The 24599-nt window shown below is 37.4% G+C and overlaps 1 protein-coding gene across 1 annotated transcript in view; it reads left to right on the forward strand.

Moving 5' to 3' along the window:
• MYO5C (myosin VC) overlaps nt 1-24316 on the forward strand; it is a 32177-nt gene extending 7861 nt beyond the window's left edge. The window contains exons 10-41 of the mRNA XM_090148856.1: nt 366-631; nt 1148-1229; nt 1468-1608; nt 1874-1999; nt 2205-2288; nt 3008-3142; nt 3472-3569; nt 4950-5036; nt 5123-5234; nt 5914-6125; nt 6725-6890; nt 7276-7422; nt 8190-8354; nt 8576-8669; nt 9214-9277; nt 10315-10495; nt 11072-11165; nt 12034-12097; nt 12193-12273; nt 12625-12805; nt 14085-14178; nt 15001-15052; nt 15277-15442; nt 15693-15780; nt 16496-16594; nt 17571-17725; nt 18542-18631; nt 19671-19821; nt 20233-20515; nt 21515-21689; nt 22169-22249; nt 22498-24316. Coding sequence (XP_090004982.1) covers nt 366-631; nt 1148-1229; nt 1468-1608; nt 1874-1999; nt 2205-2288; nt 3008-3142; nt 3472-3569; nt 4950-5036; nt 5123-5234; nt 5914-6125; nt 6725-6890; nt 7276-7422; nt 8190-8354; nt 8576-8669; nt 9214-9277; nt 10315-10495; nt 11072-11165; nt 12034-12097; nt 12193-12273; nt 12625-12805; nt 14085-14178; nt 15001-15052; nt 15277-15442; nt 15693-15780; nt 16496-16594; nt 17571-17725; nt 18542-18631; nt 19671-19821; nt 20233-20515; nt 21515-21689; nt 22169-22249; nt 22498-22650 — 4167 coding nt within the window. The 3' untranslated portion in view covers nt 22651-24316. The remainder of the gene's footprint in view (nt 1-365; nt 632-1147; nt 1230-1467; nt 1609-1873; nt 2000-2204; nt 2289-3007; nt 3143-3471; nt 3570-4949; nt 5037-5122; nt 5235-5913; nt 6126-6724; nt 6891-7275; nt 7423-8189; nt 8355-8575; nt 8670-9213; nt 9278-10314; nt 10496-11071; nt 11166-12033; nt 12098-12192; nt 12274-12624; nt 12806-14084; nt 14179-15000; nt 15053-15276; nt 15443-15692; nt 15781-16495; nt 16595-17570; nt 17726-18541; nt 18632-19670; nt 19822-20232; nt 20516-21514; nt 21690-22168; nt 22250-22497) is intronic.
• Nucleotides 24317-24599: the final 283 nt, after the last annotated feature.

Here is a 24599-nt window from a genome sequence, read left to right on the forward strand (position 1 = left end):
TATTCATGTGAAACTTGAATACTTGCAGTTGTTGGTAAAGCCTTTGGGGACTACTTGCAGGATAAAGGAAACAACATTGTCAGAACAGCTTGGAATGTGTCCCAGCAGACTGTGCTAACCAAAAAGGAATGACATCTAAACACAGACTAACTTACTCTTGCAATGTCTGTGTCTAGTGCGCCTCGTCCAGCCTAAGGTTTTATTTCCTATTCAGTAGCTCCATCCACTGTCACTTGGTTTAACTCTTCTAAGTGTTTTGCCAGGCTAAGTGAACAGAAAATGTTGATGTCAGTAGTGCCAGGATTTCCCTCTTTAGATAACATTCAAGGCATTAAATGTAATAATATTTGTTATCTTCTGTAAAGCTGGAAGACAGTCATCTCAATATGTTCTGTGAGCTTCTGGAGTTAAACAGTGACAAAATGGCACAATGGTTGTGCCACCGAAAGATTATCACTACTTCAGAGACTGTGATAAAGCCAATGACAAAACCTCAGGCTCTTAATGCAAGGGATGCTTTGGCAAAGAAGATCTACTCTCATTTGTTTGACTTTATTGTGGAACGAATTAACCAAGCTTTGCAGTTCTCTGGCAAGCAACATACTTTTATTGGTGTTCTGGATATTTATGGGTAAGAACGTTTCTAGAAACAAATTTATTAAGTTAGTTAAGCTTCTGTAAAGTCAGAATCCTTCTATAATCCTTCTATAACTTAAACAGAGTTCATTTTCCATGTGATTGTGGGCACTTCTTAATTTGTGCTGCTAATGAATCCGTAGTGTTTCATCTACTAAAAGACTGCAGTCATGTGAGTTCTTTTGCATCCACAGTAGTAGAGTGTTCAGCAAATATAAATATTAGTATCTCACATGAGTGAGGTTTAAATTTAAATTCTGATTTAATTGTTTTAGATTTAACTCTGGATTTCTTTTAGCTCTGTCATCTTCAGTAACGTTATGTTCCAGGGAAGTCTTGAAATCCCTTAGCAGCCTTCATTAGGATTATGGCTATTAAATTTTCATAAATGGTTAGATTAGCTCCAAACTCTTACCAGACTATTGCAATCTGTATTTGAATCTCAAGGCTTTTTGTTTTCAATACAATTGCATTGCTTTTTTTTTTTTTTTTTTTTTTTTTGATGTCTCAGCTTTGAAACATTTGATGTGAACAGTTTTGAACAATTTTGCATCAATTATGCCAATGAAAAACTACAGCAGCAGTTTAACCTGGTATGTTCATACGTTCATTTTTTTTTAGTTTTTTTTTTTTTTGTATTATTACATTATTGTTCTTTGTCTTATTTTGCTTCAGTTTTGAGATTATCAGTTGCAGTTACCATTTGGATATTTGTATTTGAGCAATGGCTATTTCTGCATAACGACTATCCAGTAATAAGAAAAAAAAGAGGTATTTTATACATTGTTTCCTTAATTCTAACCGTATTTTTCACAATTTTCGTATATCTAGCATGTCTTTAAACTTGAACAAGAAGAATATATGAAGGAAGATATCCCATGGACTTTAATAGACTTCTATGACAACCAGCCTGTCATTGACCTTATTGAAGCTAAAATGGGGATTTTAGAGCTTTTGGATGAAGAGTGCTTGGTAATGTGAAAATGATTGCATTTATGAACTCATATAAAAATTACAAAAGGAATATGAACGTTTGTGCTCTCTTTGGTGACTTTAGTTGTATGCTAAGAATCTAAAAGTAGGCTCTTAGCTAGAAGCTGACTCAGCAGCTCGGTTTCTTTACCATGTGGTCAGTGGGGCTCTAGAGCAGGATAAGCAGAAATGCACTGGGATCCCATTGCTTGGAAAACTCTTTGGGCTGAACTTTGTAAAGGTATCTCCCTTCTCGTTTTTACAGTTGCCCCAAGGAACAGATGAGAACTGGCTTCAGAAGCTATATAATAATTTTGTCAACAAAAACACGCTCTTTGAAAAGCCGAGGATGTCAAACACGTCTTTCATCGTTCAACACTTTGCTGATAAGGTAAACTGTAAAGAGAGCAGCTTTATTACACCCTACTTCTAGCAGTGTCTCATGCAGAAAAGGAACTAATTTCCAGCGGAAATATTAACCACACCTTTTTGAAACTGCTGGGTAATCTTCCTTTAGTGCTTATTGCTATTTATTTACTGATAATGCCATCATGTTCACGTGTTGCTGGTGTTAATGATTTCATGCCTTTGCACAGGTAGAATATAAATGTGAAGGATTTCTGGAAAAAAACAGGGATACGGTATATGAAGTTTTGATGGAAATTTTGAAAGAGAGCAAGGTTTGTGTTCAATCAGTCATGATTAATTTTCTGTATATGTGAAGTGGAATTAATTCAGATCTGATTTTAAGGTCTGTCCTAAGGATAGGATATATGTTCTTCGTAGGTTGGATCGATTAATTTATATCTTAATTTGTAATGAATATTCTTCAGACGTGTATATTGAGCATCAAAATCACAGTCATTTGCTAGTTACGTTACTGTGGGTTTTTATTATCTTCCCATCGATAGCATTTTGGAATCCTTGAAACTGAACAGTTCACTTAACTGCAGGGTTTTGTTTTCATAGTCCTTACATGGCTTTGATAGGTGGCTTAGCATTAACAGCTGCCTTCGTTTGTTTTTCAGAAGGGATTAAGGGAATGCCAGGGCAGAGAAAACTTCACCTGTCTTATGTGGGCTTGTCTCTTCCCACCTGCTTGCAGGCCCTGCTCCTTTCATGTTGTAGATTTACTATTATGAAATTAACTTAATCTGACTAAAACCCATATTCTTAATTTAAATTAAATAGAGTGAGAATAAAAGCTTTCGTATGTTTAATTCTTAGTTTCTGTCCATGTTTGCTTACGTTGAAATGGCCTTTGCAGGCATGCTTCACAGTTGTCGAGTTCTGTGTGTGAAGTGCATAAGCGCTCCGTAGCAGGTTTAGGATTGTTGCAGGTGTTCCTTTGCTTGTTCTTGCTTTGTGGCTTAATGTGATTCTTTCACCATACTTCTAGTTTCGTCTGTGTGCAAGCTTTTTTCAAGACAATCCAGCACCCATTTCGCCTTTCAGTTCAACTATAAGCATCAAATCTGCAAGACCTGTCCTCAAGTCACCCAACAAGCAGCTCCGGATGACAGTTGGCAGTAAGGTGCTGTGTGTACAGAGCTGCTCTGTGATGCTCCTACTTTCAGGGTAGTCTGAGAGTATGTGCTGTACTCTGCTGTTCATTGGGAAGCATCTGATTTTCAGTACAAAACTCAGTGACAGTGCAGTGCTCCTCTGAGTGTGAGTTTAATTTCAAAGTAGAAGACAGTTGGGTGCAATAGGACGTAAAGTTTCTTGTGTTTGCGATTGAAACCCTAGGAAAATCTCTCAGTGCCCATCCAAAACCTAGCAAAGAGTTAAAGAACTTAAGATTAGACTTCTTACTGAGCTGCCGACATCTCAGCAGCAAAACTGTTGTCTGATATTTTCTAGTTTCGGAGTTCTTTGTCTCTGCTCATGGAGACGCTGAACGCAACCACCCCTCACTACGTGCGATGCATAAAGCCAAATGATGAGAAGCAGCCTTTTGAGTAAGTGTGCCACTTGTTGAGCTTTTGTCTTGCCTTTAAAATGAAAAGAGTACTTCTGTGTTTCACATTAGCTACCTGTTGTTGAGCAGCTTCGTGTAGAGAATGTATTTTGCCTTTCAAGATAGCTCAAGTAAAAAGATTCTTAGAAAAATAGAATAATTCAGTAATTATTATTGATATCTTAGGAATAATTTATTATGCTGAAGATTTTCAAGTCAGGTATTGTGTGTTTGTCATAATGCTTAGGTTTGCTCTTGGCTGGTGCGGTACGGATGAGTACCCACTCACATCTGGGGAGTAACAGCCACTGTGATTCTTTTGAGTTTCCCTTTTGTCCACAGAAATATTGATAAGTCAGAAAAGGTATGAGCAGCACCGATCAGAACTTCGGCTTTTTCACACACGTTTATTTTACTTTAATGTTATAATACAGTCTTGCATGCTAGATAGTTGTGTTTGCTTAAGTCCTGTGTTCAACCTGATAACCACTAACTGTGAGTGGGAGCTGACCTTGCTGCAGCTGTTGGTTTCCGTGGGCAAACACAAAGTAGCCCTCTAGTTTCAGGCGTACAGCTTTTAGTTGGAATGTAATGTGCTGACAAGTGAAATACATGCATACTCTGCATATCCCAGCAGGAAAGAAGAGGCAAAGTTGATGTGTTTCTAAATTAACTTTTAGTAGGATTAGCTCATTTTCATGGAATTGGACAAAATCTCTGTGTGAAAAATATCTGATGCGTGTCACAGTTTCACAGTCCCTGTACAGAAACCTGATTGTTTTGTGTAATAGCAATGAGATGGAAAACAGTTCGAATAATATAAAAGTATGTCTGCATTAGACTAGAAAAGCATGGAAGGAGCAATGTCACTGTGAGTCACAGAAATCTCTTTGATAGCAATGGATTGATTCTGTAGCACAGTGCTTTGTGCACCTTGGTCCAGAGTTGGAGAAGCTCTTTCAATGCCTTTTGTTGGCAATCTTGAACCAAGATATCCATACACCTTATATTATTTATAATTGGTGTGCTGAAGAGGACCTAGAGAGGGTTACTTCCCAATAGACTGCTGAGGAAATTTATTTCTGTGTATGTTCTGCACCTCAGCATGATCCTTTGCCTCCTGGTAATGTGAACAGTCATGCTTAACAAAGAAAGGAAAAGGACTTATTGTAAGACAGAAATAAGGACATTCTTCCTCTTTTTTGAGGAAGAAAACCTACTCCCTCTTACACCCCGAGAAAACCAAACAGGTGAGATCCATACAAGATATAGGGAGCCCTTTGTCCTATAAGCAGAAATAGAAATCCAGTTAGTAGAATTGTTATAATTATTAATGTGTGCCAAGCCTAGCACAAATATAACGCATAACTCTGTTTTTTAGGTTTGACTCAAAAAGGGTGGCTCAGCAGCTGCGAGCATGTGGTGTTTTGGAAACCATTCGGATAAGTGCGCAGAGCTATCCGTCCAGGTGGGGATTGACAGCAGGTCTCTGTATCTCAAAAAAATGTATTTCTTTTCTAAAGGAATTGCATTTGCTAACTTTTGATTTTTCAGATGGACTTACATTGAGTTTTTCAGCCGCTACAGCATCCTTATGACGCAGCAGGAGCTCTCCTTCAACGATAAGAAACAGATCTGCAAGACTGTTTTGCAGCGGCTTATCCAGGTTGGTGCAGGTTGAACTGATATATGGACTGATCCATTGCACTGATACATGCACTGATCCATTGTGTGTCATATACCATCTGTCATTAATGAAAGGGCCCTTTTCTCAAGAGTAGTATCCTACTCCTTCAGTAGGAAAGATAACGTTTCCCTTATTGCTATCTTTCCTGATTTAGTTAGTCAAACATAGGCTTGTAAGTCAGTAACCTTCTGTTGTGATGCTGAGTCATGATGTGTTTGCAGACAGATGACTTAACCTCTCTGTGCTTAGTGTGCTCGCTTGTCAGTGAGTTTAAAAGTTATTTCTTCTATGAGTTTTTGCTCTCACGGTTCACCAATTCAAGACTAAACGTGTGCTATAGGGTAGTGTTGGGCTCAAGGATCTGCATTCAGTCAGATGACATTGTTTTCATGGCGATAAATCCAGATCCTTCTTTTAATCTGAGGCCATTGGAGTCTGAGTTTGGATATTTGGATATTTTATATTCTGTTTCTTTCCTGTGTTCTGGATTTCTCCCCCTGCCATGTATCCTGTCTATAGTGAAAGCAGAGAAGATATGCTCATTTGGCAAGGTTATGTCATTTCAGAACAGGTTGGCTGAAGTCACACTTCGTAAAAGGAATAGCCTGTCTTGTCTAGAAAAATAAAAATGCAGTAAATCCGTTGTGTTATTTTTCAGGATCCTAACCAGTATCAGTTTGGGAGAACGAAAATTTTCTTCAGAGCAGGACAAGTCGCTTACTTAGAGAAACTGCGCTCAGACAAACTGAGACACGCGTGCATCGTGATCCAGAAGGGCGTGCGGGGCTGGCGGCAGCGCCGGAGGTTCCTGCGCGTGAAGCAGGCGGCCGTCACCATCCAGCAGTACTTCCGCGGGCAGCGGGCCGTGCGGTACTCGTGGCTCAGCAGTTCTTGCTTTTGGGCAGTCCTGAAAGGGGCTGGAAGGTCAAACGTAGCAAAAGTGCCCGGCGTGAATTTGGAAGTGTAGTTTTTATGTAAAAATAATGCAAATTGTGGATTATTATTATTATTATTTTTTCTCTTGGCTGTAATTATCTTGGAAATGTTCATTTGTTTGGCTGGTTTGAAGAAAGTACTATGGCAGACTCCATATGTCTCTCAGATTCCTGAGAGTCCATCCAGCCAAGAAACTGGAGCAGTCATTCACAGAGCAGACAGGAGAAAGATAGCTGTGTCTGGGTTTTGAAGTGTTCAGGAAGGCAGCGTGAGAATAATGGCTAGTGAGAAAAGACAGGAAAGGTTGTGAGTTGCTCCCCCTCCTTGGCACAGCTTCACTTTTGTTATTCTAGACTAGTTCCACTAGTTTTCGTAAGTAAGATTAATGCCTCTGTGTTTCACTACAAGGAAATAGTCCTACGTGGTGTTCATTGTCAGCCAAACTACTTTTGTGTGTGTGATTTGTCTGACTGAGGGAATGAGATAAAACATCTCATCTGACCGAAGTAAACATTTTTGTCTTTTGAATTAAGGCAAGCCATAACTGCACAAGCTCTGAAGCAAACATGGGCAGCTATAATTATTCAGAAATACTGCCGAGGTTACCTCGTCCGTAAACTTTGCCAGCTCATCCAGGTGGCTGCTGTAACAATCCAGGCTTATACCAGAGGATTTCTAGCAAGGAAGAAATACCGTAAGGTACAGCCTATTGCAAAACTTGATTTCAGTAACTGGAAACAGCAATTACTCTCTAAGAAAGATGGAGACAAAGTCAGTGATCCCTGTTACTTTACCTTGCATGTGTTATTCTTTTGTCTTCTACTTATTTCTGTACATATATTGTAACAACACTGACACACAGTAGCTGAGATCTTAATCTCCTAGCTGTTAAACTGTCTGATTTGTACTTGATGCAGATCGTTTAGTGTGGGGCTGCAGTTGTTCAGGTATGCCTACAGTTGAACATCTTACTACGTTGGTACTTCTGAGAGCATGGAAATGCGGATAGATTCACAGAACACTTTGACTGATGTCAGTCGAGCCACAGATAGTTACAGACAGATGTTACTGCTTTCTTCCAAAGATGCTTGAAGAACACAAGGCTGTGATCCTTCAGAAATACGCCCGTGCGTGGCTCGCCAGGCGCAGGTTTCAGAACATCCGGCGGTTTGTACTGAACATCCAGCTTTCATACAGAGTGCAGCGACTGCAGAAGAAGATAGAAGAACAGGTGGGGGTCATCAGTCACTTTACGATTTGTACTAATTTTACAGTAAATATTGTATCAGTTTTATTCTGAGCTCTCATGTTGACTGGGGGCTTATGTGAATTATAATCAATAGTTTATTTGACAAGACAGAATTTATATGAAGGATATCATCCTTGGTAACTTGAATTCTTCCTATATCCGACGATGGAAAAATCTTCTGGGATTTCCTTGTATTTTTGAGGCATGTGTTACTGAGATTTTGGGTTAGCTGTGCTAATGAGAAGAGTTAACCTTCTTTAATGTTTCATAACAAATGTCCAATCTCTGCATGAGGTTATTTGTATTAGAATGAAGTGTGTTACATACTGCTCTAGTTCAACATAACTTTGGGGAATTCTGTCTTAAGTTTCTTTCATGGCTTATTTGTAAGAGCTGTACCAGTTACCTTTAAGATGGTAGCTTTAATCTAACTGTTGGAAACATCTGTGATGGAAACAATCGTGACGAACCTGGAATGCTGAGCAGAAATAGGTCAGGTGCTTCCTTTGTAGCTGGGCAGAAGCAAAGCACTGATTATATTGCTCACGTGCTTGGAATTGGTTGTCGTGGCCCCTGAAGAATTCTACACAAAAAGCACAGTTTGACTGATTGAACTATAGTGCTGGGTTTTTTTTTGTTTTTTTTTTTTTCCCAGTAATTTTTGAGGGGAATATGTAAAGACAGAATGCTATTACACATTATCAGTGGTGCGTTCCCTGTTTTATTTTAACCTGTCTTGCTCACTGTAGAGCAAAGAAAATCATGGCTTGCTGGAACGATTGACTAACCTGGCTTCAACTCATATGAATGACTTGGATACGATTCAGAAACTTGAATCAGAGCTTGAAAAGTTAGCTGCTCAAAAGAGAACTTACGAGGAGAAAGGGAAAAAATATAAAGAGGACAGCGAACAGGTAAATTGTCCCTACCTTCGTGGTGCTTGTATTTTAGTTCTGGTTTTGATTTGCTGGATTTATCAAATGCACGATTGTGAGAATTACCAAGTAAACTCACTTTGCAGGGAGTGATGTAGAAGGAGGGACTCTGTATGTTCTTGTCATAAATGTAAGAACTTGCGACCTATTTCTTCTTCCTTTCTTAACTTCTGTGTTTTGCTTGCTTTTTGTGTGTGCAGAAAATATTGAAACTTGAGAGTCAGAATAAAGACTTACGAGAACAGAAGGAGACTTTAGAAGTAAAGCTGCAAGAGAAAACAGAGGAAATGAAAGGTACAATAATTAAAAGGAATCTCAAAGAAATGAGGGAAAGTCATACAGTCAGCTTTTCAGCAAATTAAAATGAGGTTTGGTCTAATAAAAAACAATGTAAATGCTTAACTTACAGTAAATTGAAAGTTGCATCTAAGAATTTCTTCCACAAAATGAGTTGAAAATGTTTTATTGCAAGTGTTGTTAATGTCATAAATTAAATCTATTGTTTTAGTAGCAAAAGCTTTGCTGTTACCTGTTTTTCATGTCTTAGGGGCAGCACTTTGTCCTTCCTTTAATTAGCTGTTTTTAAGAATCTAGCTTCATGGGAAATGAGCAGCATGTGGAGTCAGTTGTACTTCAGAGCAAGCACATTTTGGTGCTTCAGAAGCATTTTGTTCTGTAGCATTACTTACTGAGTTTTTTGGGGTAGTTCTTGACATTTTAGACAATTTCACTGTAAGGATTGCTATTAAACCAAAAACTTCTCATTGTGATAATGCTTTTTTAAGAAATGCACATCACTGCATGAAGTTCTTTGAAATATCACAATGTTTTTTGACAGAGAAAATGGATGAGCTCACGCAGCAACTTTTCGATGATGTGCGGAAAGAAGAAAGTCAGAGAATGTACGGAAGCAGAATTTCGTTTGTTCGAAGCAACATTTCTTTTTTTCCTCTTTCTCTGCTTTTCTTTTTCCTGCTGTAATTATGATTGCATCCTTTATGAGTCTGTCAGCATTCTTGAACAGTGGTGCTCGTTCTGACGTACTTTATGTACCATTGAAGATGAGTGCATGCTTGCGGGTCACTCAGATGCAGGAAGATATATTGAAGGCCTGAGACTCTTCTTGCTTTATTTGTGCCTTTGAGAACTGATACATTCTCAGTATTCAGTCAGGGTTAGAAAAGCAGCTGATGACCATACTAGATTCAGCTTGAAGGAAAGGCAGTGTCTATAAGTGTTTTAGATTAAAAATATAAAGAAGAAACCATTTTTTCCCTTTGGAATATTACTTGTAGTGTTAAAAATCATGCTGTTTAGCTACGTGTGTTTGATGTTTTACAGTATGCCGCTTTCAGATCAGATGTTTGTTCAACTCTTTACGAGACAGAGAACCTTAGGTACCAAATAAATGCCATCCTCAGAAATTTGAAGAGTTTAATAAATCACTGTTAGTGAGGATCGGAAGCTGTATGGGACTTCAGCTCCATCTGATTTCAGTTTGACTTCAAACTTTTTTGTTAGCTTTTCTGCATTTCTTACTAGCTCCATTACATTGGAAGCCGGTCCATTCCAGCAGGGGCCAGTAGAAAATAATTAGGCTTTCTTCTCTGTCTTTCTTCAGTGCTTAACATGGGCATAAATGTAGCAGAGAGCTGCTCAAGTAGGTGGACTCTCAAAGAGTTGGAGAATTAGCCTTTAAGTGGAGTATTTCTTGACATCTATCTTGAATTCAGTCCCAAAATCTGAATAGAACATAGAGAGATCTAGGGATGTTCATATCCCACTGTCATCCATTTTGTAGATTGGTTCTGATGACCTAGCCTAGCATTTTCAAGTAGTCGTGGTTCATTTGAGTGTCCTTTGCTGAGATACATCCTTCAAGTTAGAAGAAAAACAAAGCCCACTCTATTTCTTCCGAATGCCTCATTGTCTCATTTAGGATACTTGAGAAAAATTTCCAAAGTCAGAAACAAGACTATGAAAAGGAAATTGAATCACTCAAGGGAGAAATAAAGGTTCTCAGAGAAGAAAAAACGCAGCTACAGCAACAAATTCAGCAGGAGATTACCATTCAGGATGACCTGAAAATAGAAGTAGGACAACTTACAAAACAAGCGCAGGTAAAGCATGACTCACTTCATTTTGGAGTCTTTCCTGGATAAAGCAAGTAGGCAATGGAGATGTTTTGTTTATAGATTATTTTCTTTTCTTTCCCTCAGTTTTGAAGAAATTGTAGCTAATAAGTTGTATTTGATCCAGCACTATATTGCATCCTTTCCATGTAGTTCTCAATATAAGTTACTGTTCACATAAGAATTTCAAGGATACAACTGATTGTGCCTGAATGTTTATGCATTTAAGTTTGTGGACTTTTTTTTTTTCCTTTTTCCCCAAAGGCATTAATTTCTTAAGTTTGTTTCTCATAAATACAGTTTGTAATCTGACTGTGAAAATACTGTTTTTGTGTAAAGTCCCATTTTTTCTTATGAGTCATATCCATGACGCAAATACATGATTTTTCACTGCATCAAATTATGATTTAGCATTGATGCCTAAAAAAACCAGACACTTCAAACACATTTCAAGTCTTCTGGCTCGTGATCTTGTTGCTATTAATAATTTTCTTTATGATTTAACTGTTACTTTGCCCTTCTCATTCACTTTCTGTTGCATTCTATAATTTCTGTCTGATTCAGAAAATACCTGAGTTGCAAAAGGAAATTGAACTGCTGCAGACACAAAAATTGGATGTTGAAAAACAGGCCCAGTCACAGAAGAGAGAGATGAGGGGTAAGCTACGTGCTAGATAATTCAGAGAATCTACCAAGCATAGTGTAAACTGGCTGGTTTAAGTTGATGGGTTTTTTAAAAACATTGGCTAGCTTTGACAAAAAAATACAGGTATCTTTCTTGTCCTATAGTGATGTCATTCTGTTCAGAGCTTTGTTTGCAAGGTGCAAAACAAAAAGCAAGTGAGTTTTTGTGAAGCAGTTGCTGAACACCAGATCTGTGGTATCCTTTTTAAGAATTGCTGATTTCAAATATTGTGTTTATAAATCAATATTAGCAGTCTGAACTTCACATGGAACTTAATATCTCATAAAGTCTCAGAAATATGAAAAGAACACATTATCTGGCCTTCATTCAGCCTGGCTTTAGCCTCAGGTCTCATCAATAATTTGCTGAGCTGGGATCCCTTTGATAAAGGGTGCCCAGTCTGAGCACTACCTTTGTGCACGTGGTGCAATACTGAGAATGTATCTTACATGGCAGACCTGGATCATTTCGTGTGGTAAGCCAGCACTAATGACAAATCATCTGTGTAACTGTAGCACCTGTCTAGATTTGAAACAGAAAGAAGTAACTTGGCAGCGAAAGTGTGATATGTTTAAAAAACAACAAACATCAATATACAAATAAGCCAGCTATGTTGGTAGTGTACCTAAATAGTGCTCCTTCCTTGTTCAAAAGTACAGCCACGTTCCTCGTTGTATTCTGCTGGTAAATAAGCACTGAGTAACAGGGAAGAGCCTCACAAATTCAGGAAGAGGTTGGTTTGATTTTTTTAATAATTATATGTAATTTGAAACGTGAGGAGAAAGTTATTGAGATCATTATATATATATTTGTATATATATATGTATTTTTTTTTCCTCAGAAAAGATGTCAGAAGTTACAAAACAGCTTCTTGAAAGCTATGATTTTGAAGATGTCAGAAGCAGGTAATTTACTGAGTTCTCCTTAAAAAAAAAAAAAAAAAAAATTAATAAATGCATCTTGTTTACCTGCCTGCTGTTGATACTGCCTTGTGTTCTAGGCTGTCTACAGAGGATTTGGAACACTTAAATGAAGATGGAGAGTTGTGGTTTGCTTATGAAGGCTTGAAAAAAGCTACAAGGTTAGTCAGTATCTATGTTTTCATAACTCCAGGCTGTGATCTAAAAGATAAACAGAACAATCAATGAATAACTTGCTAGTGTGATACTGAACATCTGCCTAACAAACGTTATCTTTTATGATTGTCTCAGTAGCTCAACCTAATCAATGAGATAAATATTGCATGTGTCAGTCTGGGCAACATTTCCTCAAAGACAGTATGTGTGACTTCCATCTCCTCTAATGCCTCTGTGATGTAATGGAATACCTGCATGTTGAACACAGTACTTTTTTCATCTGTATTAAACTTGACCTGTTGCACTTACATCGTATTACATCTGCAATTTTTCATGTTTCCTTTTGTTTTTAAAAGAGTATTGGAAAGTCACTTCCAATCTCAGAAGGAAAACTATGAAAAGGAGATTGAAGGTTTGAACTTGAAAGTTGAACATCTTAGCCAAGATATTAATCATCTACAAAAACTATTTCGGGAGGAAAATGACATAAATGATGGTATTCGACTTGAAGTTAGCAGGCTAACTTCAGAAAACCTGGTAAGATCAAGGTGTAGTCAAGCAAGGATTGTTTCAGTTATTTGGCAGTACAATCCAAAACTGTCAGTGGCACAAAGCCCTCAAAAACTCAGCGTCGTGTCTTGACTTTACAAGGCTCAAACAGATGTGGCCATCTGAGGTTGCACATCCACACCAGCTTTTTCCCATGTAACACCTTGCTAGCTATAAGAACTGAAGCAGGGGAAGAAGAAACAAAGTGTGTTTCACTTCCAAAGTGGCTGTTGTTTGAGTACTGGTGTGACTGTGTGTGTTTAGGGTGAGTAATTGGCTTTGCTCTGCTTGCTGGTTTTGGCTTGTTTTTTCTCTTCATGTATTAAATAAATTTTATCTTGACCCATGGGCTTTCTCACTTATGCTCTTCCTATTCTCTCTTTTTTTTGTTTTTTTTTTTTTTTTTTTTTTTTTTTGCATTGGGGTGGGAGGAGGGTGGTGGTGCTGGTGGTGAGTTGGCAGCTCTGTGGTTGCTTGACTTCATTGTGAGGCCGAGCCACGACAGCGAGCTGATTCAGGGTTTAGGTGTGCTCTTCTCCCCTTGTGGTAAAGGATAGAAATTAGCATCTTTTGGTCTGAAGCCTCTCTTTTCTCTCAGGTTGAAAAGTTCTATGATTTGATTGTCAGTGAAAAGACAGATGCCTGGGGGATGTAAGAGGTGATGGATTTGTGTAGTTCAGCGGTGCTCTCCACCAGAGGGCAGCTAACCATGTAAAGTTGCTAATAAATCACAGGCAAGGCTTAAAAGTCGAGATGGTTATTAGTGCTGTGTAAAACCTGACTCAAGGAAGTGCTGTTATTCCAGAAGATCGTACATACCATGTTATTTTCCTCTCAAGTGAAGTGTAGCTATACAAATATTTTCAGAAAAAGAATTACTGAAACTGAAAACATAAGGAGAAGCGTGATATTATTTTTACAAGATGATTTTATGTTTTGTTTTCTTCCTCCAAAGTTAAGGAAAAGCTGGGCAAATTTGAGCTAGGAAAATTAATTGTGTAATTTCTTTTTAACTTCAGAACGTAAAAATGTCAGGATTGGGTCAGTTCAGACATTTAGTTAGCTCACTATTTCAATTTTAAAAATAGCCCAGCAGCAAATACCTCCAGAAAAGTTACACAAGTTGGGCAAGCAGGTAGCACTCCCCCTGCATGTCTGCCAGTCTTTAACGACTTGCAGTTGAAGGTCTTCTGATCTCATGGATACTATTGAGATGTTTCAAACTGAATGTGCTGAGATACACAAATGTCCTTTTTTCCTCTGGAAGGTGATCCCAGATCTTAAACAGCAAGTTTCTGAGCTTGAGAACCAAAAATTAGACCTTGAAAACCGGCTTCAAGAGCAGACTGCAAAGTTGAAAGGTAAAGTAAAGTTAAAGTAAAGTTGAAAGGTAAGGTGCCAGTGTGGTCCCCAGTCCTACAGTTAAGAATGAATTATGATTGAGTTATGAATTCCATAGACATAAATTTATAACAACTGAAGTAGCATTACTTCTTTGCCTGTTTACTTGCCTATTTACTTGCTTTCTTGCTGGTAAAATGTAAGAAGCATCATGAAGAAAAAAAGTATTGTGTAGAGAATAGCTCTGCTAGTTAAGAAAAATACATGTAAATGTGTGCAATTCTTTGTTCTGCTTTTGAACTTTTTTTAGGTCATTCAGTTCTGCAGTTTAGATGTCTACAAGGATGTTCAGTAGGGCTGTGCTAAGAATACGTGTAATGGACTATGCCCTTTGGAAGCAGTCATAAAAAGAAAAGATGTACTGGAATTTAAGTTGTAGTCCATGAAATAGATTTCAAGGGGTAAAAAAATCAGAGTAGGAGGCAGAAGGAAAACTTGTTGCTAATTTGCTTGTTTCAGAGTTCTTCTCTGTTCAGGAAAACATAGTTGCTGAGGATTCTGTATCTCTATAACTGTAGTGTCCTCTGAGGCAGCTTTTTTTTTTTTTTTCAGTTTGCAAGTAGTTTTACTGCCAACTGCAAGAAGTGGATAGTGCCAGAATCCCCTAGCACAGAACATCTTCTGTGTGGCGTAATCAGAACATCTTCTGATACATTACATGGCACCATTCCATTTTGTTAAATAAAACTATGAGTTTAAGAAAAAGTTTTACTAAATACTATGACAGAACAGTAAGCAAGTATGATCTCGTTTTTCTTTTGTTTTGCATTTTATTGCTAAAGAGATGTCTAATCGGCTGCATCATGAGCCAGAAGGGGATAGAACACTGAGACGGTAAATAGCTTCCTCCTCATCTTCCTCCTCCTCTTCCTCCTCTCCTCTCTCTTAATGTAAGAAGTGCCACGGGCTGGGAGTAACAAACTCACATTTGAAGTTCCACATCCATCATATGATTCACCCTGTAACACTGAGTACAGCTAACAGATAACAGGTAAGCATGGTGTGATTGTGCTTTAACAGAAGAAGAGTATAAGATAATGCTTCCTGGCTATTTCTAGAACAAATGAGATCCAGAATGAAACGGACATAGAAGAAAAAGAGAGGATGAATGTCATAACCCAAGAAATGGAGGGGCTGAGCAATGGTTTGAAGCAAGATGAAATCCAGGCTGAAGTAAAAAGCAAGATGAAGCAAGAAACAACTCGGCTTACTGTGGAAAACATGGTGAGGAAATGAAATCCTCGTTAAGAAACTGTACCTGAAATATAGGATAAAAAGAAAGAAATCGTGATTTTATGGTATGGGCGGGATGTTTGCTCAGTCTGTTGGAGGATGAAAAAAGTACAAAGGTTTCATGTTTCTTCAACACAACATAGAATATGTTGTAATGCTCTTTTTGTGACAATAACATGTAGCACTAGAAGGGATTTCTTTACTTCCAGTGCTCTGAACTCACTAATTTGGATTATTATAGGATCTTGAAGAAGAACTAGACATGAAAGATAGAATAATAAAGAAATTAGAGGATCAGATCAAAACTCTTACCAAGACTATTGAAAAAGGTAAGATGCTGTTATATCATCTTTTCTCATAACTTTGAATGTTTGGTCGGTGTTGCAGTGAAAGTAGTTTTACAAAAACCAAAATAAAAAAGTAGGCTTTGAAATGTTAGAGATACAAAACCTCAGGAAAAAGTGCCAGGAAACCTTCAACAGAAATTCTATAAAAACCTTTTACTGTGTTGTTTTTTTTTTTTCCAGCTAAATAATGGGCATACATGGGACCTAGACTATGTGATAAAGTTTAATTCAGAGGCATCAGACTCTGTCAGCAAAAGTTAATACACACCCTCACACAAACTGTCTCTCAGCCAACAGGATGTTAGCTTTGCAGATGAGTATGTCCTCCCATCAGCATTCAGGTGGCAGATGGTTACTGATAGGAAGTAAATCTGTACAAAGTTCTTATGCAGCAGGTAGTTCTTCACTATAGAATATGTTTCAGAAGGATGCAGGAGTGACTAAGGCAGAGGTGTGTCACTGCTGTTTGTTTGCCTTATTTAATGTAAGTAATTCCACTGAATCCATTGAAACTATTCACATAAGTAATATGAATGTTATTTAACTCAGTGTTTGGAACTGTAACTTAAGAACATCCGTGTGAACGGGCACTGTAGTCTTTATTATAGAGGAACTGCTTTTCTCCAATAGTTTGTTCTAACACTTAAATGATGACTTAGCAATTTACCTGCAGTTAATACTGCTTCATGTTTGACAGGCAGTGAAGCTCATGCATCAGCTTTGTCCAAAGACTACATTGGAATGATGGAGTACAAAAGAGAGGATGAAGAAAGGATTGTTCAAAATCTGATTCTTGGTATTTTAGTAACATTTGGAATTTTATTGGTTGTCAGCGATATTCAGCATAGAACACAACACTACAACGAAAACTACAAGATGCCATATTTCATTTTTGTTCAAAGTTGGCTTTATCTCACTCTCTTCCCACCAACGTAACTTGGAGATGCTACGTTGCTTTTTTCCTATTGCCAATCATTTCAAATACAAAGTGATTTATCTCTGACTCTACATAATTCTGACTCTAATGTTTTCCTTACTCTTTGTTCACATATAAAGCTGTAAGTCTCAGGAGCACTCTTGGAACTTCAGTTTACTTTCTTCCTAGTCATCTACAAAGTCTGTAAGTCATTGGCTATCTGTCCATGTGTGGTGTCTTAATCTTATCTGTCCTCTGCATATCATTTCATTCACAGAGAGAACTGCACTTTTGAGTTCCCCTTGTAAGGGAATTTTGCTCTTCCTCTGAGTCACTTCACAATGCCAGTTTTACTGCCAAACCAGCCTTTTGCATTAGCTTGCCATTAGTGGGAACTCCAACAATTTCTCCATGCACATCAGCACTCTTATTAACTACTACCTGGAAATAACTTCTTCCTTTCCTTCTCTCCTACTTCAGCCCTACTTCAACATTTGAATGTTACCTTATTTGTGAAGACAGGTGTGTCTTCAAGCAGTGCCAGGAAATTGTGGGCCTTACTAAAATAGCTAAATACAGGCCAGGCCAGTGTATGAAGCTATCCTATCTTGCATAGCCCATGCTATAGCCCAGAATTTGCTGCAATGCTCTCCTTATTTTCTGGAATGCTTAATGCTTCACATGAGCAAAGCAATACTAATATACAAGTTTTCAGTGAGGAGCAATTCATCACTGTAACAATTATCAAGTGGCTCATTGCTGAGGAAATGAACCTAAAGGTGCTTGTCTTTATCAGAATGATGTATTAAAGCTCTGTATTTTTATATAATGAACCTGATGACTGTCCTTTATGCAGATTTAAAGCCACGTGGAGTTGTAGTCAATATGATACCTGGCCTTCCAGCTCACATCCTGTTCATGTGTGTGAGATACGCAGATTATCTGAATGATGCTGACATGCTGAAATCTTTCATAAATGTAACCATTGATGGTATAAAACAAGCTGTTAAGGTAGGAATTATATTTGGCTGTACTTTACTTTTTGATTTTCATGTCAAGTTTATAAGATGCATGCATAGTACCTGGGAAATGCTGATACTTGCACCTACTAGTATTCCTATTAGTTGTATTGAGATGTATGTAGATTGTATTAGTTACAATCTTTTTGGTGTTGTTAATAGTATCCTTATGAAGCCTACAGGTAAGGTTCTCTTGTGCTGAATATGCAAACATCTTTATCCAAATTCAGATATGTGAATGCTTTGCAGTATATTTGTGATGCAGTAAGACATCAAGTGTGCTTGGTAGGAATGAACCACGCTTTAAGCAGTTGAATTTGTTGTGTAGAAAATGCTTGCATTTTGTTCATAAGTTTATACCACGTTTTACCCCCCAAAAAAACTTGGGTGTGTATATCTAACAAAAAGAAGACATACTTAAGCAAAGTTAGAATTGTGTTTATACATAGTTCAGTTTCATTTCTGTATGGGCATTGTTCATGCTTTGGCAGGAAGGCCTTCAATGCACTACAGTGCTACAGATGGAAATGAATAACGCTGGTTCAGGCTGATGTATTTAGCCAGTCCTTACATAGGCTTAAACTGTGTTTAATGAGTAAAAGAGGGGTCTTTGCTATATATTCATTCACCTGAAAAAATCCCAGAATGATTTGTATGGCTGGCATGTTACAGGTGCTGTGTGTTTCTTCTGCAGATAGGTGGTGTTATTGCTGATTCTGTGATCTTTAGCTAGATCTTCAGCATCAGTTTTGAAATGAAATTAACTTCATGAGACAGTGCCATAATAAGATTGCTTTATCATTTTCAGGAAAATTCAGAAGATTTTGAGATGTTGTCTTTTTGGCTTTCCAATACATACTATTTTCTTAACTGCTTGAAGCAATACAGTGGGGAAGAGGTAGGAATGATTTCATCAAATAATTTCATTGCTTTACCTTTGCCTGACTTCAATAAGTAAAATGGACAGAGATAGTCAATAGATAATTATTTGCCAGCTCAATGCTGTTCCTTCAGGATGTGTATTGCTTTGCAGTGGTGACATATGTTCTACACATATAAGAAGATAGTGTAGAACTAACTGAAAAAGTGAAATCAAAACATGAAAGTGCTGAGGTTAGTTGAAGACATAACATGATAACTGTTAAGTAATTTGAAGTCTTGTACATGAGTTTAATCTGAGCTGCATTTGCTTGTTGAAGCTAGTTTCGTCCTGGAATCCAAGACTCTTCTAAATTGCAAACTCTTACTATGTGATATTTTATTGATATGTTTTATTAACTTATATAGGCTGAATGAAATTGAATAAGTATGTAAGAACTTCCAAGTAGAACTTGGAATTACAGTAACTGTGCACAGTCTAAGCAGCAGTACTCCCCCTCGTGGTTCTATTGATAACATGTAATGCACAGTGAGAACTGTATTTAAATGTAATAAATAACAGTCTTTTGTAATTTAACACTAACAGGAGGGAAAAGTCTGAATCCAGTACTTTGAGTGTTAACCTGTATTTGAAATGAACACTTAAGACTTCACATAAGTTAGGATCCAGTCTGTATTTTTGAAAGCAGAATTCTCCTGATGAAAAGTCAGTATAACAGATATTGAAAACAGAGTTGTAAACTATTTGACTTAAAAAAAGAAGTTTAATTGTCTGTTTAAGTAATCTAGGAATTGCTCCAAAGACCACTGAAATATGTGCAAGCCTTTCTGTTGGGTTTAGTAAGCTTTTGGAACAGGGTAATCTTAAACATTAACTGGTAAACAAGTAAAGGAAGCCCAGAATTAGAAGCATCCATTCAAGTTAGCAGATGCTTTGACTCATTCTGAGACTGGCCAGAGACAGAGTGAACTACTTCAATATATACATGAGTATATAATACCAGTTTACAAGTATAGTGTTTGTGATTTCTAATATTTGTGTTTGCAATGTAATATAGGAATTTATGAAATACAATACCCCTCGTCAGAATAAGAACTGTTTGAAGCATTTTGATCTCTCGGAGTACAGACAAGTTCTCAGTGATTTGGCCATTCGGATCTATCACCAATTCGTTCTTGTAATGGAGAACAACATTCAGCACATGATCGGTAAGACAGCAGATCAAAGATAAATGCAGCTTATGAGGAATGTGTATAAAGCCTATACGTGGAGGCAAAGGATGGAACTGACTTCTTCCTCCTGTTGATTTACACATGAGTAGCTGCATGCATGTTTCTGCACACTTAAATGTGAATGTTATATCCCCAAAGGGCTTTTTCCTCTCTACACTTTCTTTGTGCAGGATAATACTTTCAAAAAGACCAAAATTCTATAAAAATAGAAGTTATTTTCTTAAAAATTTGTGTGATTCAGTTGTTGGTATTCTATTTATGTAATATTATTTAAATTTGAAAATATCATGAAGTTATGTTTCGTTCAAGTATTAAGTCAGTGTAATTGAAATGAGCGATATAGGAGTGACTCCTATAGTCTTACAACTATTTTGTGTTGTCTTTCAGTACCAGGTATGCTGGAATATGAAAGTCTCCAGGGAATTTCTGGCTTAAAACCTACAGGGTTCCGTAAACGTTCCTCTAGTATAGATGACACGGATACCTACACGATGACATCTATCCTGCAACAACTCAGCTACTTTTATAGTACGATGTGCCAGAATGGCCTGGACTCTGAGCTTCTCAAGCAGGCGGTGAAGCAGCTTTTCTTTCTCATTGGAGCAGTCACCCTCAATAGTCTCTTCCTCCGCAAGGACATGTGCTCTTGTAGGAAAGGAATGCAGATAAGGTAAAACTGGGAAGCTTTCAGCAAGTGGTTGCTTCAGAATGAATGTTTAACATTTTTTTGTAACCTAGTCCTTTATCTCTATGTCACTGGATATTCTGTGACCATTCTGTTGGAAGCAGCCAACTGTTTTTCACTCTTTTGGAAAAAATAGATCTTTGCCTTATCAGCTAAGCTTTCTGTGCTTAGCATGCTACAGCATGGAAACACTAATGGAGAAAATGCCAGTAGAGAGCTCAAAGTCAGTCCTATGTTTAGCATTCTTCCTATGCTTGTTGGCTCGTGATGATGACTCTGGATTTTAGTAGAGTAAGCAGGTACAGCTCCCCTGTCTGGCAAACAGACAGAAGCAAACTTGCATTGTTTGTGCTCTGTCATGAGAAAAGAAAGCACTGAGACAGAACCATTTGAGGATTCAGGTCAGATGTCATCCATCTTATAATCACGAAGAGCATACGTTCCAAACAGTTTTTGCAAAATACACATAGTTCATTTCTTCTCCATTAGACAGTCTGCAGACTAAGATGAAAGAAAATCACTCAAATTTTGACCCATTTCAAAATATTACTAGAAGGAAGCTTCTTTAACCTTTAGAACTTAGCCTGATTAGTAATGTGTAAAGGTTATTCTAATCTCCTGTATAAGCTTAGCTGTAAATTAATATTTTTAACATACACAGTACAGTGATTAGTTGCCAGTGCTAGTAGATACTGGTATTCTTCTGTAACAGCTAAGCTAGTAACTTGCTTTCTAGTAGGTGACCTTTAAGAAATAAAGTGAATAAATTAAAAGGATTAAAGCGTACAAGAGATTAAACTTAAGAATCAGCAGACTATTAATTGTTTGATATTTATGATGTACAGGTATGGTGGTTTTTATTATTTAAACTGTATGAATATGAACATTGAATTAGAGAAACACTGCTTCTTTAGAAGACTTCAATGTAATTTGTTTGACAGAAGGAACCTGACATTTCTGTTGTCTGTTCATGGTATAACCTAGATGTAATATCAGCTATTTGGAAGAATGGCTTAAAGACAAGAATCTTCAAGGCAGCAATGCCAAAGAAACTTTAGAGCCTCTGTCTCAAGCAGCCTGGCTCCTTCAGGTCAAAAAGATCACTGATGATGATGCCAAAGAAATATGTGAACACTGCACATCGCTTTCCACTGTGCAGGTAATGAACCATTTGTTTTATTCTGGCACCAACCTGCCTAACATAATTTGCTGCAAAGAGCTATTGGCCTTTCATTTGATAAAAACAGCATTCGTCAGCTTTCTGCATCACCATTTGTTATATTTGATTTTTTAACTCCTTATTTCCAACTGTCAATGCTTTAACTGCTTCTGTGGTGAATATTGTGTGCCTTGTGCTACCTCATTTCATTCTGCAACGATTATTTATTTTTACTTTGTTAGAGGCAGTTTTGTTGTTTTCTTTTATCAGTTCCACATCTCCTTGATCCTGCTGACAGATTTGGAGATGAGTCACAGCAGTGACCATGTATGCAAGAAATAATAAGGTTCCAGGTTGAAATTCTCACTTTATTGTAAAATTTCTTACTGAAAGTTCAGTTAAATACCAATGAAGGTGGCATTTTAATGCTTTCTTCACTTTTTGTAACATACTAAAACAGTGTATTGTAATTTGAGCAGATAGTTAAGATCCTCAACTCATACACTCCGATAGATGATTTTGAGAAAAGAGTGACTCCGTCATTTGTTCGCAAAGTCCAGGTAAGAGCTGCACCTCTTCTCTTTCATATTGAAGTTACAGGGTATTTCAAACGCACAGTATTTGCAGCTACATATTTATACTTGACCTTTATGTCAAGTAATCACTGCGCTGTTCAGCTTTTCACTGGGAATTGACTGAGTGCAGTCTCCTTAAAATTACATGAAGGCAAGATTTGCAATGAGAAAAAACAATGTTTTTGATTTAATTGGAGTACATTATCATCTTACCCTTTCTGCTGTCATTTCAGGCTATGCTAAACAATCGTGAGGATGGACCGCAGCTGATGCTTGATACCAAATACCACTTTCAAGTGACGTTTCCTTTCACGCCATCTCCTCATGATTTAGAAATGATACAAGTCCCCAGCAGCTTCAAACTTGGCTTTCTCACAAGGGTTTAGTAAAACCAGTGCTTTGGTATTTTCTCTGAGACTGAATAAGGACAAGTAGACTTCCATGCTTCCTTCCTCTAGCTGGAGGATGGTATGGTATGGTAGCTGGCCATGAATTAGACCATTAAAAACTTGTTCTAGAGTCAAGACTTAAAAAATAAGAATAATTTCGACTTATGATTTCCTTCTCTGTTTTTTTTATTGTTCTTCATTCTTCTTTACAATTCTATAATAATGATATCAACTGGATGCAATTCCACACAGTTTTTTAGCCCAAACCTGATGAGGAAAGAATTTATCTGACAAGTTTACATTGGTTCTCTGTCAGTAACATTAAAGCACTAGTCGTAGGGAAAGGTTATGCTAGGATCAATATACTGTACGGTTTTCCTTGATTTGCTTTTCCACCAGAAGATTTTTTTTTTCCAAGATCATTCTGTTGTCTTGCTCTACTGAATTTGTTTGACAGTAGTATTCACCCTTCTACTTTCATTGACTTTATTTCTTTCATGAAGTAAGTTGTTCATAAAAGTTGACAAGAAGACTGTAAAGGAGGGAATAGAAAGTCCTCCTACATTTGTTTGGACTTTTTAATGTATTTTGTTGGATTTTTTTAATACAGATAACTACACTGAACCTGGGGGGCTGAGGTCAGTCTAAGAGCATTGCTGTAATAAGCACATGCTGTCTTTGTAGGGATGCTGGCTTGGCTCACTCAGGCTGACTGTGTGCATTATAGCTCAGGCACAGCAGACAGCTCTGCAGCCAGGGGAGCAATTTGTGCACTGCTTTTGTAGGCAGATTTCAGCTGTGTTCTCTGCAATGGCGTCTGGATTTTCGTATCAGTTAACAGAGTAGAAAAGTCAGATAAAAAATTCCTGTTGTGATCAAATTACAACCTTATTTCTTTAAAAAACAGGAGTCCTGTTTTAGGTCCATTTCTAGTGCAATGTCTTTAGGAACATACACTGAGTATGCACTTAGGTACGGATCTTTCTTTCTCCCATTCTTTTTTGCTTGTTTCCCTCCCCTAGTTCAGATACTGAGTAGGAGCTGCTGTGGTCCGAAATTACTGATAAACCAATCTTAATTCCTTGCATTCTTAAATTGCAGGATCCTTAGAAACAGAAGTGGTCTCCTTTTTGTTTCGTTCAACTTTATTCCAGTAGGCAGAGCACAAAGAATAACAACTTTCTTTAATAGTAGATGCTGTCAGAACAAATGGAGAACCAGCATTCACCTTGCTGCATGATGGCTGTCATTAGAAATTCCTCAGAACATATTGCTAGTTTTCTGGTTAGGCTATTATGGAAATATGGTACTAAAGCTTGGAAATATTGAAAGGATTCTAATTGACTTAGTTAATTTAAATATTACTGGAAAAAACATTTGATTTTTGTATTACATAATGTTTAAAATTTGTAAATATAAAGAAGAATATTTTTGTTATATTGTGTCCTTGATATTTACTATGAACAGTGTCATTCATAGCGATAACTACAGAGATGCATAAAGAATATATGGAGGAATATTTTCATGTTTTGTTCAAAAGCTGTAAAAGTACAAAATTTAGAGATGTGTAGGTAGGCTGGTGTTCTTACCTGTTAAATAAAGCAACTTCTAGATCAATTTGTAGTGTTCTGAGTGATGCAGATATTTTCAGTGAACAATTATTAACAATTTACTTGGAATTATGTTAACATTGGTGGATACTGCCTTGTGTTGTACCATGAGTGTTTATTTACTGGTCCAATTGCTTTGCTGCAACATTGTGTATCTTCCTGTCAGGATGGTTTGCTGCTCCCGGTGAATTTCTATACCGATTTCAGTGAAAGCAAGTTTAGTTGCTGTAGTTTGCATAGGGCCTTTTTTACACTTCCTGGAGCTGTATGTCACCTGACAAGGTACAAGCAAAAGCACAGTGCACTCTTGCATCAACATCACAAAGTGTGTGAAGG

The sequence above is a fragment of the Phasianus colchicus genome, chromosome 12 (genome assembly GCF_987193195.1).
Source record: "Phasianus colchicus chromosome 12, bPhaCol1.hap1.1, whole genome shotgun sequence".
Classification (NCBI taxonomy): domain Eukaryota; kingdom Metazoa; phylum Chordata; class Aves; order Galliformes; family Phasianidae; genus Phasianus; species Phasianus colchicus.